The 17,733-nt window shown below is 39.1% G+C and overlaps 1 protein-coding gene across 12 annotated transcripts in view; it reads left to right on the top strand.

Annotated features, from left to right (window-relative positions):
• Positions 1-17,733, top strand: part of LOC144755651 (adhesion G protein-coupled receptor L2) — a 250,472-nt gene that overhangs the window by 131,233 nt on the left and 101,506 nt on the right. For all 12 annotated transcript variants that reach the window (XM_078644852.1, XM_078644875.1, XM_078644831.1 and 9 more), the window contains exon 4: positions 6,046-6,155. In XM_078644852.1, coding sequence (XP_078500978.1) covers positions 6,046-6,155 — 110 coding nt within the window. The remainder of the gene's footprint in view (positions 1-6,045; positions 6,156-17,733) is intronic.

The following is a 17,733-nucleotide window of genomic DNA, read 5'->3' as shown; positions in this document are numbered from 1 at the left end:
CATAATAGACTTTTTGTGCAGCAGACTAATGAGTCCCTAGTGATTTGAGGTTAGGGAATATCGGACCTCCCGCTGTCTGTCTTTGTTAAAAGTTGTTCACCTTGGAACAAACAAGCAAGGCACTGAAGTAGAAAATAGTCCACCCATCCATCCCGTAGTGGTAGGAAGGAGGAGATGGGGTTTTAGTCCATCAAACATGATCTTTCTCAAATTCTGCTTCTGAATACAAATGAATCATACTTTAGGCACTCCTGCTTGGGGGACTTTGTAACTTCCTAGATTACCAACTTGCCCTCTTCTGTGTTCTTGTCAAGTCCTATGCCAGGCACACTTATTTGGGATAACACATTGCTGCCTCTAGATTTTCGTTCTCCATGCCTAATTTGAAGTAGTCTGGCGATTCAGAAATTTTCATAGGGCATTTTAATTAAATTCTCTGATCAGATGACCCGATGCATGCTACACAGACCTGCGACGGAGTCAGCAATTAACCTCGGAACTCCTCACTGTAACTATAGCTGGGAAGGACTTTGTCGTCCTCCTTTTTGCTCAAGTCATGAACTCGCACGTCGAAACAAGTAGTTAGCCAATAGGAACTTTGTTCACCGGCAATAGCAGCACTGACTTGTGAAGAGAAGGTGATTTCTAGGCTGTTAAATGAACACAGTTGTAGTGGATCATCACCCCATTCACATTTCTGGGATCTGAGCTGGTCTTGACTCTCTTGGAATGTCATTCATTCTAACTATCTGTAGATCAATTGACTGCCCTCCAGGGGCACTTTTCCTTTATTTTTCTCCTGCTTTACATCTCTTTGAGAAAGTCACATGCAATAACTATCCTTTGGCAGGCACTTGTGATAGGCATTCTATCATTTTGACTGAATCATAATGATTATTTGTATGTACTTGAAGTTTTATCTAGGTGCTTCTTCCTTCTGCACAGTGTGTTCACAAAGGTGCTGGTTCGGGTGACCTCAATAATGGCCTTGCTACTTTCTCAGTAGAGCCCTGCTGCATGCTCTCCTCTCTAATTAGGTTCTTCATCGCATGTACCTAGTTACTTGGTAGATGAATGTATAGCCCTTTAGAGGTGAGATTCTCTCAGCAGCTGCCATAGATTTTGCTATTTGAGAATCACTGGAAGTTCTTTTTTGTAAGTGTTGGAAACTAGCACACCAATGTTCTTCTGTCCCTGGTGGTCCGTTTTCTGCTTATCCTATTTATTATTGGGTTTAGTTATCACCACAGTGTGTTCACGCTTGGTCACCTGCTCGTTTTATTGTGAGCAGCATGACTGCTTGGCCACAATAGGCCTGTTATTTACTAACGTTTGCACAGACTTCGCCCCAAGTTCGGCATTGAAAGTCCCATTCTGATATTGGGATCATTACAATAAATATGAAGCCACCTGCTGAAGGTCTTTTCTGGTTTTTTCAACTCAATGTATGTAAATCATTCCGTTGTGTGCCTCAAACTGAAGCTTTAATCCTTCTAAGTAAAGAGGCGTTATAATGTTGCCCGTATGTTCTCCCTAGTTCTTCCACGCAGTGCCATATTAATGCACACTGTTTTTCACAGTTTATCTAAAGATGCAAAATTGGTTCATGGTTTTTCTATGAAGAGACCTGTCCGCATTTACTCTTATTCGGGTTCCATCTGCTGCAGCACCAAAATGAACATGGAGTGTTTTATTTGCTCCCAGAGAGTGCATGACTTTCTTCATGGCAAGCCATCATTATGATCTAGGCTTTTCTTCTGGGCTAAAGGCTGCGATTCATTGAAAGACCTTTTTATTACACCGCTCGACTATTAAAAGAGACGTAAGCTTTTATTTGTACCCTACCTGAACGTTCTCATTATATAGGTTAGTTCTCCATAAGCGCTTATATGCTTATGCCGTTCTTTCATAATTTAAACACTGATGCAGTATTTGTGATAGGATTTTTTTTGTAGGCATCTCTTCTGCTGTTGCATTTCTTCATTTGTCATGGAGGAAAGAAGGCATGGGCGTTTGACTTGCTGGCAAGGTATATCACCAACAATTAGCTCTTCATTGACGCTGCTCGGAAGGTTGAAATGAAAATGAAATGAAAAGTGAGACTTATTTAGCGCAACTGTCACTCCTAACGGAGTCTCCTGGCGCTGAAGAAGGTTCCATAAGAGGCTAACTGCTTGGTCCATGCCTGAATGCAATTACTATGATCTCTGAAGAAGAGAAGTGCTGTATGAGTAACCTTTGTATTTGAGATGTGGACCTATAGGAAAACCTTAGGATGTTAATATTTTAAGGATGCAAGAGATGCCTTCTGTATTCGAGCTCACTTCCACAGAAGATTGCCGCATTTAAAAATTATATATTTTCAACTGACCGTGCACATTGAAGGCTAGGGTGAATGCAAAAGTACTACTATTTCTAATAAGTTTAGCAACGAACCAACTGTGTTAAACTAGAAACTTCAGTTATATACTTTAGGGTTCTATTTCAGTACTCGACCTACTGAAACTACTCACTTATTGTTAGTTGTGGAACCACAATACCTCCTACAGTGCATCACTCACACTCTCAAACCTCATGAGTGTGATCAAAGATAGCTTACCCAGGGCTTGATTTTGGCCATTCCTTGCACCCAGTTCCATAGTCCCAAGTCTGATGGTCAATAGGCCTACACAGTAAGCAAAATCTGTAGCTACAGTAAATTCTGTGTTCACATTAGGCTCCCCCAACATCTCTTGGGCACAGGCATATCTGTTGGCCAATACCTGCTGTCTATATTTTGGGTCTATTTGCTATGGCCTTCAAAATGCATATATTTTTACCTGGATTTGTTGACTGACGAGATTTTCCGAGCCACAGAGGCATTTCTAATTATCCAAGTGTTAAAAGGCAACCAAATTCTTGGGTATTCTTCTGTATAGGCTTGCAGAAACCTGGGGACCTGAATATTCTCATTCCTCAAGTATATTTTTGAGTGGTGGGGGAGTGGTTTCTATCCACCTGTACGGGGTTCCTTAGTCTGTTGCGATCATATTGCGTCCACCATATTCTGCTGTGCCAACTTAATGTCATCGGGGGATCTATTTTTTTTCCTTTTTCACAACTAGCTCTGAGAGCCTCGTCCAGATTAGTGGTTTCACAAAATGGTGTCTACAGTGGTCAGTTCTTTACACCCACTCAAATTCAGAGTTCAGATTCCACTTTTTGCATCTCTTGTTGTACACAAACGCATTATGCATTTTTGGACACTTTATGGGCATAATTTCTCACAAAACCTCTGCTTGAAACGTTTCATTATCTAGCAAACTATGCATTTGTGGTCTTACTCATACATATTTCTCAAATGCATAGGGAGACAGACACCGTATATCCATACAAGATGCAGAAGTGTAAATCGAATTACATAAGCAAGCTGTTCAGTCTGGGCTTGACTAATCTGGATTTTTAGAAGTCTGTTTATGCTTACATATGCAGTAGACTTAATAAAAGTAAAATTGCGGCTCTCTAAAGGTGGAGTCTATTTTAGAAAAAAAGGTTAGGAAATAATCACCCATCCGAAAAATAAACCGACATGAAATGAAAATAGAGCTTGGTCTTCCAGCTTCAACACTGAATTATACTACTTTTAGGCAGATATGTACATGTGCGAGTAAAAAATGCCTGTGCTCAAAGTAAAGGATGGTATTTGCTGAGGGTGCCGGACTCCTTGCCCCCTTCTGTGATTGTGGTTAACAGAAGAAAAATATTAATGACCCTTGAACAGACCAATAAATATAGAGAACTGTTTGTAAGCCCACGCATATAATATATATTGTTATGCTATATTAGTATTTTTAAACCCAATACTGGCATAAAAGCTAAATCCGTCTCTAGGCCAGACCCAAGGAAGTAGGAACATTTTTGTAACCGCTCTTCTCCTTGGCTAATATTTATTTTCTGTGGTTGCATTCAATTCCAGTTAACGTGCTTTTTTCTTGCATTCTCGAAACTATGAAACACTACTTGTTTCAAGTCCTTTAATTGTTACTGGAGAACTTATTCAAAACTGTATATTTTTAATCTTTCTTTGTACAGTTCTGAATAATGCCCGGGAGCAGGAGATAATCCACTTGTTTAATTAATATTTTCCTTGAAAATGTGCTCTGTGGCCGGGAGTCCCCTCCCTCGTGCAAGTTCCAGGGGAGCTGTGCTAATAGCGCACTGCCAGGGGTAATAGAGGATAATAGGACAAAGAAGAAGTAATTTAAGAAACTGAGTATGCCAAGTCTTTCTTGTAGCTTATCCAGTGCTCAATTTGAACCAGGCTGGGTTGCAGTTGGGGCCCACCGGTACTCATTTTAGTACCAGCACTTATGTTTCCCTTATCAGCCTATAACTGAGAGAAAGAAAGCACACAAGTGGGGAAGGAGGGGGAAGGGAAAGGTTGTAAAAACATGACACCGAGAAAACGAAGGGATGAAAAAAGCCGGTAAGAGTGAGATAAAGGGGTAGAAGTGTCTGGTGGAGGGATAAAGAGGCATGAGGTGAAATCAAGCTTACACAGCCATGGTATCTGGCACACTGACTTTCAATAGCACCATTGACAGGCTTCTGAGATAATCTTGGGCCCTGACACTTATTTTACAAATTAGGCACTGAACTTATCTAATGATCTGCTGAAGATTCCCAGTGGTTTGCGGAGCATGAACGAATGTTATCTTGCCAAAACAGAAGCCATTGCTTAATCAGCAGAACAAGGCTATTGATTAAGTACCTCACCCAATAGATTACAGGCGGAATTCCTTCTCCTTACTTGTACAATTGCATATTTAAGCTTACAAGATGCCACTCAATCTGTTATTGCTTCATATTCTAGTCCTCATTGTAATTTTCTTTTTTTTAAATGTGGAATCCTAACTAAGTAATTAGTCTCATGAATGTAAATAAGAAATAATGTCCGCTTTTAAATAGTATGAAAGTAAACGTGCTTGCTAGGATTTAAAGCTCTCGTTTATACTTTCGGGCAATCTTTTTGTGGAACTTGCTGTGAAGAAAAACTGACGCGCTAGAGGAAATTGGGCTATCCAGACTTTGGATTGGAGGCTATTTCTACTATTGGATCGAATTTGCCATTCTGGACAAGTCACCATTTATGTTTTTCTGTCAATGGGAGGGGAGAGCAGGGGATTAGGGTGGCGGGTGAGGGAGTTGTGGATCTAAGGAAAGAAATGAGCTATTGCACGTTTTACCTTAAGTGACTTTGTTAATTTTGGCCGCTACGAGAATGTACCGGAGTATGCAGGGGAGATTAGTACTGTAAGGCTGGAAATCTACGATTTGTGTGTCCTGCTTTGGGTACCTCCGTGGTGTGTGAATCTCAAGAGGCGCATGTTTATGCAGATAGTCTGCATTAGTCTGAAATACCGAGATGTATGCCCTATCCGCTACCTGTTTTACAGGAATAGAGCTTTCATGTTGGATAGTAAAGAGCAGAGCTCGGAGTATTACACAGTATGGAGTGCATGTGTGGGTTTGTGCGGATACTGGTGGTTAGATAGTCTAATAGTTGGATTGGGGGTTTATGACTGCATAAAAGAAATTTGATTTGTACTGTTTTCCTATAAACATTTTTTTTACGCAGAATTCTTCATTTCAGTCGAGAGATGCACTGGTTTGCAATTTGTCAAATAACACGAAACTGCTCTGCAATACATCAGCCTCTCAAGTGTTTCCTTCACTTTTTTCATCGAAGCTTCAGCCCTACACCGTCAACTAGTGCTGTTTTTTTAAAAGTAGAACTTTATTTTTAACCGCATTATAAACGTGGTACCTGGACACAGTCACCAGAATCCCTTATCGCTCCATTATGTTTGACCCATTTGGTGTTAAATTTTGGCAGAGCAGAAACACCAGACTCCTATCCCCTCCCCTCCACTACGTTAGAACCAGGCATGCACAATCTAAATGTTTTACATCAATGTGAAAATTCACTAAATAAGCAGTATCTAAATATGCATACATATGCAGTATAGAAAAAAATGAATAATTATTTATTTTCTCTTTTAATAGGTGCAATAACCGGACCCAGTGTGTTGTGGTGACGGGATCAGATGTCTTTCCAGACCCTTGCCCTGGAACATATAAATATCTTGAAGTTCAATATGAATGTGTCCCATACAGTAAGTATAAATATATTGTGTGCTGTCCATTGCTGAGCTCCCACCACCACCAGCTGAATATAGTGTCTGGCCATCATGCATGCAGAGGACAGGTCCTACACTTGGGAAAGTCGACAATGGCAACTCTGATGTACTTGTTCCACGGTTGCTTCTGCTACTAGTCTCTGAAACAAGTGATAGTCTATGACTGATGCACTAAGATGTTTCTTCGATTTTAAGTGTGAAGAGGCCATAGATTGTATCATAAACTGAATGCACGGGCATGGGTGGATATTACGGAGTATAGGGAACAGATTTTCCAAACATTGATGGATTGGTTATCAGATAATCGCAGACCTTTTAACTTAAGCTGAAGGTAGTAGATTTGTTTTGGCAAATATGAGGCAAGCAGGAATGTAGAGAATGACTACTTGAAGTCTATTGCCTTCATTCTAATTCGAGTACTTGTGGAATAACCCTTATTCGAGACCCTTCACTTCAGCAGCAGAGACCTTAAGATGAACTTGCCACAAGTGAGCTATGTATTAAAGTGTCCATATCTGAAAACAGTTCTTAAGTATGCCATCAACCACCCCAGCCACACTTTGTTTATCAGTAGATCCTCAATTTAGAGATTGTGCATAATGTTTATTTTCATATTTTTCTAAATGTTTTAAAAATACTTTCAACAATAATGCAGTTTGCCTGTGAGCAACATTTATAGTTGAGCGCAGTGTGTCTATAGCTGATTTATATGCAACGAGGTGGTGGTGATCTTGCCAGTGATTTATCGGAGCAATTTATGTTAGGAGCAACCACAAGCTCATTTGCCAAAATAAGTTGCCCTAATTCATAAGCTTTCAAATGTGTGCATCCCGAAATGAATAACAGAAGGAATATGAATCAGACCTAAATCCTTACTTCTTATTGTCCAAGTTTTTTTTTTTTAAACAATAGCGTACCCCTTTCAGATTCTATTCTATTTCTGTAAAATGCCATGCACACAGAGCATGAGTACTTGTATCGGTGAGCTGTAGTGGCAGGATTTTTTTTGACTGACTTTGCTGAATCAAAAGTACGATAAATGGCTACAGCCTAGTATGATTGATACGCAGAGTATCTGAGATATAAGAACTTTGTCTGATGACTAAGGATAATTAGCGTTCTTCTTGGTTTAGCTAATTCTCCGAAATGTAATTTATAATGTCAAAGTATAGTTCATTACTTATTAATGAGTAGGACTCCGAATTATCAGTTTCTTTTCAATTCTATGCCATGTCTTATTATCTTAAAATGGATTTCTGTCAGTTCATAAACTGCCACCAGCAAGGTGCTAGATTCCTTCTGCGCATGAGGTGTGTGCATCCCAGGAAAGATTGTGTTCCGAGATAAATGTGTTGCAAAGAAATGTATACATTAAAACATTCTCAGTGTTACTTTAAAATGTAGTGTGTGTATGTGTGTATATATGTGTGTGTGTGTATATATATATATATATATAATACAGCAGCTACAGTCTCCCAAAAACGCCACGACGACGACCGAGAAACCACGCAAATCCAACGTTCTTTTTAGGCACAGGTATTTAATTTGATCGAGTTACCAGATCCGACGCATTTCGGGCATACGCCCTTGCTCACAGATATATATATACATACACATACATACACATACATACATACACACACATACGATTGAATCGATTACATGGACGTGGAGCAGTGTGTTCATGTCTATACACACACACTCAATGTTCCGCTCTCAGTAAATCCAGGTAATTACTTGTTTGTTCTGAATCCCTCAGGGAGAGAAGGGATATGTGAGGCCGAAACACGTCGGTGGAGTGGAAATGTTCAGAGGGATTCAGAATAAAAAAGTAATTACCTGGAAAAAAAAATATATATATATATATATTTTTGGAAAACAAAGGAGGCGGCACAATCAGGATGTCTTTGTTAAGCCTTATTTATTTCAAGACTTTCACCCCACCAACGCGTTTCAGCCTTACACGGCCTTGCTCACGGTTGGTTAGTCCCTCTACAGTGTTTCTATTTATACTGGCCCATAGTTAGCCAATTATGAGGCATTATGGGATATGTAGTTTTTGTTACATTTCAGTGAAAAATTATTTGAAAAGAAAGACTTGGCATGCTTGTTAATTTCAGCATGTTGGTAACATAACATAATGTTCATAATTCTGGGTTTAGTACCCTAGTCTTTATATGATGTTCACGGTTTTATCTATGAGAATTTAGGGTATAGTACCCTATTTTCTTCTGAGGTTCTTAATCCAGGTGAATGTGCAGGTCCTCTCCAAAGTTCATCCCCTTTGGGTGCTTGGTCCGGAGTCTGATGATCATCCGCGACTCCATTTGTCGTAGTCTTCTGACCACGTCTCCCCCTCGTTCCATTTTGTCCAAAACTTTTGCACCAAAGAAATGCATTTGCCTCCAATCTCCATTTTGGCATGTGCTCATGTGTTTGGCAGTGGCATATTGCATGTTGGAGTTTTTTACTGCCCTTATATGTTCTAAAATTCTTTTCTTTAGCATGCAGGTCGTGCTCCCCACGTACTTCATTCCACACTTACATTGAATTATGTAAACAACGTTTTTAGAGCTGCATGAAATTTGTTGTTCTATTTTCATGGACTTGCCATTTGGTTCCTCAATCATTTTCATGTTTTTACCAATTTTGCAAGCCTTACAAGAATTGCAGGGTTGAAATCCTTTTCGTTGCGTGTCCAACCAATTCTGTTTTGGTTTTTCTTGGAAGTGACTCTTAACCAGTAAGTCTTTCAGTGAAGTATTCTTTTTGTATGTTATTAGAGGAGCATTTCCAATAGTGGTGCCAATATCAGGATCTTTTGTTAGCACATGCCAATATTTTTTCATTATACGGGCAATGTTTGAACTTTCTTTGCTGTAAGTCATTATTAGTCTTGGAGGAGTGTTAGTTTCAATTTTTTTCGGTTGTTCCATCAATATTTGGATTCGTGTTTTTTGATCAATTTTGCGTTTACATTTAGTTAACACTCTTTCCTCGTAGCCTCTCGCTCTGAATCGACATTTACTTTCTTCAATGACTTTCTCTGCTTCTTCTGGTAGGGAACAATTTCTCTTAAGTCTTGTGAATTCTCCATACGGTATACTCCCCAAGAGGGGTGTAGGATGAAAACTTGTACCATGAAGCACACTATTTGTGGCTGTCTTTTTTCGGAATAAGGTAGATTCCAATTTCCCGTTGTGTACATATATTTTGGTATCCAAGAAATCTATTTCTTTTGTACTAGTATTGCATGTGAATTGCAGTCCAACTTCATTCTTGTTCAGTTTATTGAAGTAGAGTTTGAATTGTTCATCCGTACCATGCCAAATAATGAATAGGTCGTCAATATAACGAACCCATAACATTATTCGTTCCAGATCTTCTTGGTTTTCTTCATTCCATGCGATGGTTTTTTCCCACCACCCCATCGTGATGTTAGCATAATTTGGTGATAGAGAAATGCCCATGGCAGTTCCACAGATTTGTTTGAAGAGTTGTTTGTTAAACAAAAATACATTATTTTTTAGGCAGAGATCAATCATTTGCATTAGCATTTGTGAGTGGTTTAGATATGTGATATTCCGTTGTTTCAGATAATATTCGCAGGCCTGCATTCCGATTTCATGGCGGATCGACGTGTAGAGTGAGACTACATCAATGGTTACTAGCAGGAAATCAGGGTTCCAGGTCACATCCATTAAAGTTCTCAAAAAATCTCCAGTGTCTTTTATGTAAGACGGAAGACTTTGGGCAATTGGGGCTAGAAATTTATCTGCATAGTTGGAGATGTTCTCATACAATGATCCACATGACGAAACAATTGGCCTTCCTGGTGGTTGATTTAGGGTTTTATGAATTTTCGGGAGAAAATATATACATGGTATTATAGGATGGTCAATCGTTAAATATTTTCTCTCATCATCATCTATCAAACCTTTTTTTATGCCATGTTTCCAAATGTTCATGTAGTTCTTTTCTCATGTTGGCAAATGGATTCATGGTCAATTTTTGATAGTTGTTTGTTTGATTTAATTGTCTCATGGCCTCCCATGTATAGTCAGTTGTCTTCAGGAGGACAATATTGCCCCCCTTGTCCGCTGGTTTTATGGTAATTTTATCGTTGTTCATTAGCGTTTTGATGGCTGCATGTTCTGTTTTTGAAAGGTTTTCGCGTGTCTTGTTTCTGACTTTGGAGAGATTGTCAAGTTCTTTTATTATTGCTTCTGAAAACAAATCTATTTTGTTACCTGGTGACAAGATTGGGTAATATCTCGATTTTCTTTTTAAGCCAGTCACTGGTCTAGCATCTGTTGGAATGTTTAACTCCTCTAAGAATTCAGCTTCTGATATAGAGGCTCCATCCAGGTCAAATAATGTTTCAAAGCTGTTTTTCATGTCTGGAATATCTGCAATGGTTTCAAAAAGAACTGTGTCCATATTCTCATCCACATTGGTAACGGGTTCCATTTGATTATTGGCATGTATTTTTGCGAGTTTCAATTTCCTAATGTATTTATAAAAGTCTATGCGTGTTTCCGTGTAATCAAAATGAGCTTCAGGACAGAAAGATAAGCCTTTATTCAAGACACGCTGTTCTGTTTCTGTCAGTTGGTGGTCCGAAAGGTTCACTATTAAGTTGGCCTCGGATTGCGATTGCGTAGTGGGTACTGGCGTTTTTCTTCGTTTTGCCCTGCGGGTTTTTCTGGCACTGATGTGGGGGTTGTTTGATTTTGCTGCCCCCTGCCTCTTCCTCTGTATCTTTGGTTGGGGTATGGTCGTCTCCCCCTTCCTCTTCCCCTTCCTCCGCCTCTCGCAATATTCTTCTCCAGATTGACCAATTCGACCTCCTCTAAAACTGACCAGTTTTTTGACTGGTAGGTGCTTCGTGTTGAGCCATCATCGCTTATGCTAGATTCGCTTGCACTGGATGTCATTTTCTGCAAAGGATAATTCTTTTTGAGATTATCATATTTTCGGGCGAAAGTCAAAATTCTGCCTTGGATGTAATCCTGTTCATCCCGTTGAAATTTACGCTCTTTGCGTTCCTCAATGTCGCTTTCATAGGAGTCGAGTCTACTTTCCATTTCTTTCCGGAGTTTGACCACTTCCTCCTGATTAGTGTCACTTGATATTTTGTCTTCCAGCTCTTTGATTTTTTGTGTGATCTCATCTACTTCGATACGTGCATGCTTTATCAGAATGCGCATCATGTTTAGAGAACATTGGGTATTATTGTCCATCCATTCCTCAATTAGTTCTTTCTTCACCTCTGTATAAGTTGGCATTGTGAAAATCCTCAGCCCACGAGGGATACGTTTAACCTCCAAATATTTCTCCAAGGCTATCGCTTCCCAACTCTTATTTATCTCTTTTTTGTATAATTTCTCTAGAGCGTTTAGCTGTTGTTTCAGAGTGTTTTCTGGTGTTGGGGATGTTGTTGAGGTTGTCGCCGTTTCATCTGGCTTGCCCCCAGATTTGAACATCATTGTTACTTTAGAGGCTCTTTTGGCTGCACGAGCCTCCATGATTTATTTATGCTGCACGCCTTAAAACCACAAGGGCGAAATAATGCTTTTGCGTGTATGTGTCTTTAAGGCGATATCCTGATCTGACAGATTTCCGTGAAGCTGCCCGTTTTTGTCACGACGACAGTATATATATTACGGATATTCAGTCAGCCACTTCAACATCCTGCTCATTTATACCGGAGAGTTGCACTCCGCTTACCTTGCGCTGGACTTCTTAGGTCGGAGGTTGTATTGCACAGCTTCTCCGCCGGTCCGGCAAGATAATCACTCGCACGCTGCCATTTGGTGCAGGAAGTTGGGCGCGGCGGAGGCTCGTGCAGCCAAAAGAGCCTCTAAAGTAACAATGATGTTCAAATCTGGGGGCAAGCCAGATGAAACGGCGGCAACCTCAACAACATCCCCAACACCAGAAAACACTCTGAAACAACAGCTAAACGCTCTAGAGAAATTATACAAAAAAGAGATAAATAAGAGTTGGGAAGCGATAGCCTTGGAGAAATATTTGGAGGTTAAACGTATCCCTCGTGGGCTGAGGATTTTCACAATGCCAACTCATACAGAGGTGAAGAAAGAACTAATTGAGGAATGGATGGACAATAATACCCAATGTTCTCTAAACATGATGCGCATTCTGATAAAGCATGCACGTATCGAAGTAGATGAGATCACACAAAAAATCAAAGAGCTGGAAGACAAAATATCAAGTGACACTAATCAGGAGGAAGTGGTCAAACTCCGGAAAGAAATGGAAAGTAGACTCGACTCCTATGAAAGCGACATTGAGGAACGCAAAGAGCGTAAATTTCAACGGGATGAACAGGATTACATCCAAGGCAGAATTTTGACTTTCGCCCGAAAATATGATAATCTCAAAAAGAATTATCCTTTGCAGAAAATGACATCCAGTGCAAGCGAATCTAGCATAAGCGATGATGGCTCAACACGAAGCACCTACCAGTCAAAAAACTGGTCAGTTTTAGAGGAGGTCGAATTGGTCAATCTGGAGAAGAATATTGCGAGAGGCGGAGGAAGGGGAAGAGGAAGGGGGAGACGACCATACCCCAACCAAAGATACAGAGGAAGAGGCAGGGGGCAGCAAAATCAAACAACCCCCACATCAGTGCCAGAAAAACCCGCAGGGCAAAACGAAGAAAAACGCCAGTACCCACTACGCAATCGCAATCCGAGGCCAACTTAATAGTGAACCTTTCGGACCACCAACTGACAGAAACAGAACAGCGTGTCTTGAATAAAGGCTTATCTTTCTGTCCTGAAGCTCATTTTGATTACACGGAAACACGCATAGACTTTTATAAATACATTAGGAAATTGAAACTCGCAAAAATACATGCCAATAATCAAATGGAACCCGTTACCAATGTGGATGAGAATATGGACACAGTTCTTTTTGAAACCATTGCAGATATTCCAGACATGAAAAACAGCTTTGAAACATTATTTGACCTGGATGGAGCCTCTATATCAGAAGCTGAATTCTTAGAGGAGTTAAACATTCCAACAGATGCTAGACCAGTGACTGGCTTAAAAAGAAAATCGAGATATTACCCAATCTTGTCACCAGGTAACAAAATAGATTTGTTTTCAGAAGCAATAATAAAAGAACTTGACAATCTCTCCAAAGTCAGAAACAAGACACGCGAAAACCTTTCAAAAACAGAACATGCAGCCATCAAAACGCTAATGAACAACGATAAAATTACCATAAAACCAGCGGACAAGGGGGGCAATATTGTCCTCCTGAAGACAACTGACTATACATGGGAGGCCATGAGACAATTAAATCAAACAAACAACTATCAAAAATTGACAATGAATCCATTTGCCAACATGAGAAAAGAACTACATGAACATTTGGAAACATGGCATAAAAAAAGGTTTGATAGATGATGATGAGAGAAAATATTTAACGATTGACCATCCTATAATACCATGTATATATTTTCTCCCGAAAATTCATAAAACCCTAAATCAACCACCAGGAAGGCCAATTGTTTCGTCATGTGGATCATTGTATGAGAACATCTCCAACTATGCAGATAAATTTCTAGCCCCAATTGCCCAAAGTCTTCCGTCTTACATAAAAGACACTGGAGATTTTTTGAGAACTTTAATGGATGTGACCTGGAACCCTGATTTCCTGCTAGTAACCATTGATGTAGTCTCACTCTACACGTCGATCCGCCATGAAATCGGAATGCAGGCCTGCGAATATTATCTGAAACAACGGAATATCACATATCTAAACCACTCACAAATGCTAATGCAAATGATTGATCTCTGCCTAAAAAATAATGTATTTTTGTTTAACAAACAACTCTTCAAACAAATCTGTGGAACTGCCATGGGCATTTCTCTATCACCAAATTATGCTAACATCACGATGGGGTGGTGGGAAAAAACCATCGCATGGAATGAAGAAAACCAAGAAGATCTGGAACGAATAATGTTATGGGTTCGTTATATTGACGACCTATTCATTATTTGGCATGGTACGGATGAACAATTCAAACTCTACTTCAATAAACTGAACAAGAATGAAGTTGGACTGCAATTCACATGCAATACTAGTACAAAAGAAATAGATTTCTTGGATACCAAAATATATGTACACAACGGGAAATTGGAATCTACCTTATTCCGAAAAAAGACAGCCACAAATAGTGTGCTTCATGGTACAAGTTTTCATCCTACACCCCTCTTGCGGAGTATACCGTATGGAGAATTCACAAGACTTAAGAGAAATTGTTCCCTACCAGAAGAAGCAGAGAAAGTCATTGAAGAAAGTAAATGTCGATTCAGAGCGAGAGGCTACGAGGAAAGAGTGTTAACTAAATGTAAACGCAAAATTGATCAAAGAACACGAATCCAAATATTGATGGAACAACCGAAAAAAATTGAAACTAACACTCCTCCAAGACTAATAATGACTTACAGCAAAGAAAGTTCAAACATTGCCCGTATAATGAAAAAATATTGGCATGTGCTAACAAAAGATCCTGATATTGGCACCACTATTGGAAATTCTCCTCTAATAACATACAAAAAGAATACTTCACTGAAAGACTTACTGGTTAAGAGTCACTTCCAAAACAGAATTGGTTGGACACGCAACGAAAAGGATTTCAACCCTGCAATTCTTGTAAGGCTTGCAAAATTGGTAAAAACATGAAAATGATTGAGGAACCAAATGGCAAGTCCATGAAAATAGAACAACAAATTTCATGCAGCTCTAAAAACGTTGTTTACATAATTCAATGTAAGTGTGGAATGAAGTACGTGGGGAGCACGACCTGCATGCTAAAGAAAAGAATTTTAGAACATATAAGGGCAGTAAAAAACTCCAACATGCAATATGCCACTGCCAAACACATGAGCACATGCCAAAATGGAGATTGGAGGCAAATGCATTTCTTTGGTGCAAAAGTTTTGGACAAAATGGAACGAGGGGGAGACGTGGTCAGAAGACTACGACAAATGGAGTCGCGGATGATCATCAGACTCCGGACCAAGCACCCAAAGGGGATGAACTTTGGAGAGGACCTGCACATTCACCTGGATTAAGAACCTCAGAAGAAAATAGGGTACTATACCCTAAATTCTCATAGATAAAACCGTGAACATCATATAAAGACTAGGGTACTAAACCCAGAATTATGAACATTATGTTATGTTACCAACATGCTGAAATTAACAAGCATGCCAAGTCTTTCTTTTCTTTTTAAATAATTTTTCACTGAAATGTAACAAACTACATATCCCATAATGCCTCATAATTGGCTAACTATGGGCCAGTATAAATAGAAACACTGTAGAGGGACTAACCAACCGTGAGCAAGGCCGTGTAAGGCTGAAACGCGTTGGTGGGGTGAAAGTCTTGAAATAAATAAGGCTTAACAAAGACATCCTGATTGTGCCGCCTCCTTTGTTTTCCAAAAATTTACTTGGGTCAGGATCCGACCCCTAGGCAGAGCACACACTGCTGAGCGCGTCCAGAGGGCTGAAGGATCACTTTGCATATAGATTATATATATATATATATATATATATATATATATTTATATATATATATATATATATATATATATACGCACATAGTGTGTTGTGCAGAAACAAAAGTACATTCTAGTCAGATTTATTGCATAGTTTTCTTGGATGTTTAAAAGGAGTTTGAGGGCTAGACTGAATTAAAGTATCTTGTCAGATTTAGAAAATGGACCAAACATTTGTCTAAGAATGGTAGAAGTTTTTCAAGCCTATCAGATGTATTATTAAAACTACAAGCATGGGTCAGCAAATATATACTATGTACTTTAAGTAAAAGTAACGGCAAAGGGATGATTAAATGGAACTTAAATCTTGAAGAAGTTGTGAAATAAAAGTTGCACAATACAAACTGAAGGAGCAAGAACTAGTCTTTAAGCAAAGGAAATCTCTGCCTCAGTTTGATGTTTGATATCTCATTGAAGGGCAGCTGCTTGAACATATAGAGCAGAAGAGCACACAAGTTATGATGTAGAATACATAGGATACATTAAAGTTCTAACACCATTTCTCCCATAACCACCCAGTTCTAGGCTTACTCCTATGCAGCGATCCAGAGAAATAAACTAGTGTGTTATATATATATATATATATATATATATATATATATATATATATATATATATAGTGCCTACTGCACGCAGCAATATCATTTCAATGTCAAGTTGAAATACAAGAGTTCTTTGTTGTTGTATTTGGACATTTAGAGTACTCTGAAGCCTAATCAGCATTCCATCTAGTGCTGTATTTGAAGATGTCACAGGCAGTATGAACCATTGTCATCTGAAGTAAATTCTGCTGACTTGGATTTCTGTATTGGTAGGAACCTTACCTATGTCTTCTCACTCATGTGCCTTCATCTGTCTACGTTACTGTGGAAATTCAGTGTCTTAAAACTACTTCCCGGCTACATAGCCCTAATCAATTATCCTAAATTGAGGTCTAGTGGCTCAGCTGATATTCAGTAGGGAAAACTGTCCTTCTAGAAAGATCATTGCTATGTACAAAACATGTTATTGATAAGAAGCTGACTAGTTATAGACCACGATTACTGCGGTTTCCATTTTATTGAGGTTACAGAAATAGATCAGTGAGCTGAAAATCATAAAAAAGGCACCTCGAGATAAACACTACGGAGGTGGGACAGAAAAACATTGAAAGATCTCGCTCTATAATAAGGCAAAATATGGTCCTATTATACAAATATTTTTAGATTGATCAGGAATGTTCCAGATACAAATGAGAGAAAAAGGTATTGAAAAACAATCACCTGATACATGATTGATGTTAGGACAAAAGTTATTCAAAAAAAGGTGAAGGATTGTCACCACACATAAAATATCTGAGAATGTGAAACTAAAGATTCTCTGGATCCTATTAGTTAGCATTACTGTGATTCTCAGTTTTACGCTATTAAAAAAGGCGCCTCAAGAGTCCATGGTAGAGGTGTTTGTGAAACCTCATTGTGTGCTAGGTCACAAGTTTATTAGTATGATCATATGTTTATGACCTATTTTAAAAATCCTCCACCACCGTAGTTAAGGTAAATGGTCACCACAGAACATTAACTGTGGGTAAACTGTTACTTATTCAGCGGCTAGTGAAAACATGGGGTTGTGGTGCATCTGAATGCCAGCGTCACTCAAAAAGGGTTGGGTACTTTATTTCACTACTGTGAGATATGATATTCATTTAAACTATTCCAGCTGCACAACTGAGTTGGTGATGCTGCGAATAATGCTTATGACTTTAATTTTCAGAGGTGTTTACAATCTTGATTTTCATAATCGCTACAATTGTTTCAATGAAGGTTGTGAATGCTGGAGAAATGCAGAGCTTCCACTGTGTCTTAACTCTCATACAAATGGATGATAACTGAAAATAAACTATCTATCTAAATGTCCAAAAGTCAAAGATGTTTCCCTGCTGGCGCTTAGGACAATAAATTCTTAGTGCTCAAC

The sequence above is a fragment of the Lissotriton helveticus genome, chromosome 1_1 (assembly GCF_964261635.1).
Source record: "Lissotriton helveticus chromosome 1_1, aLisHel1.1, whole genome shotgun sequence".
In the NCBI taxonomy this organism is placed as follows: domain Eukaryota; kingdom Metazoa; phylum Chordata; class Amphibia; order Caudata; family Salamandridae; genus Lissotriton; species Lissotriton helveticus.
The sequence above is the reverse complement of the archived record's forward strand: the minus strand, read 5'-3'. Positions and strand labels throughout refer to the sequence as shown.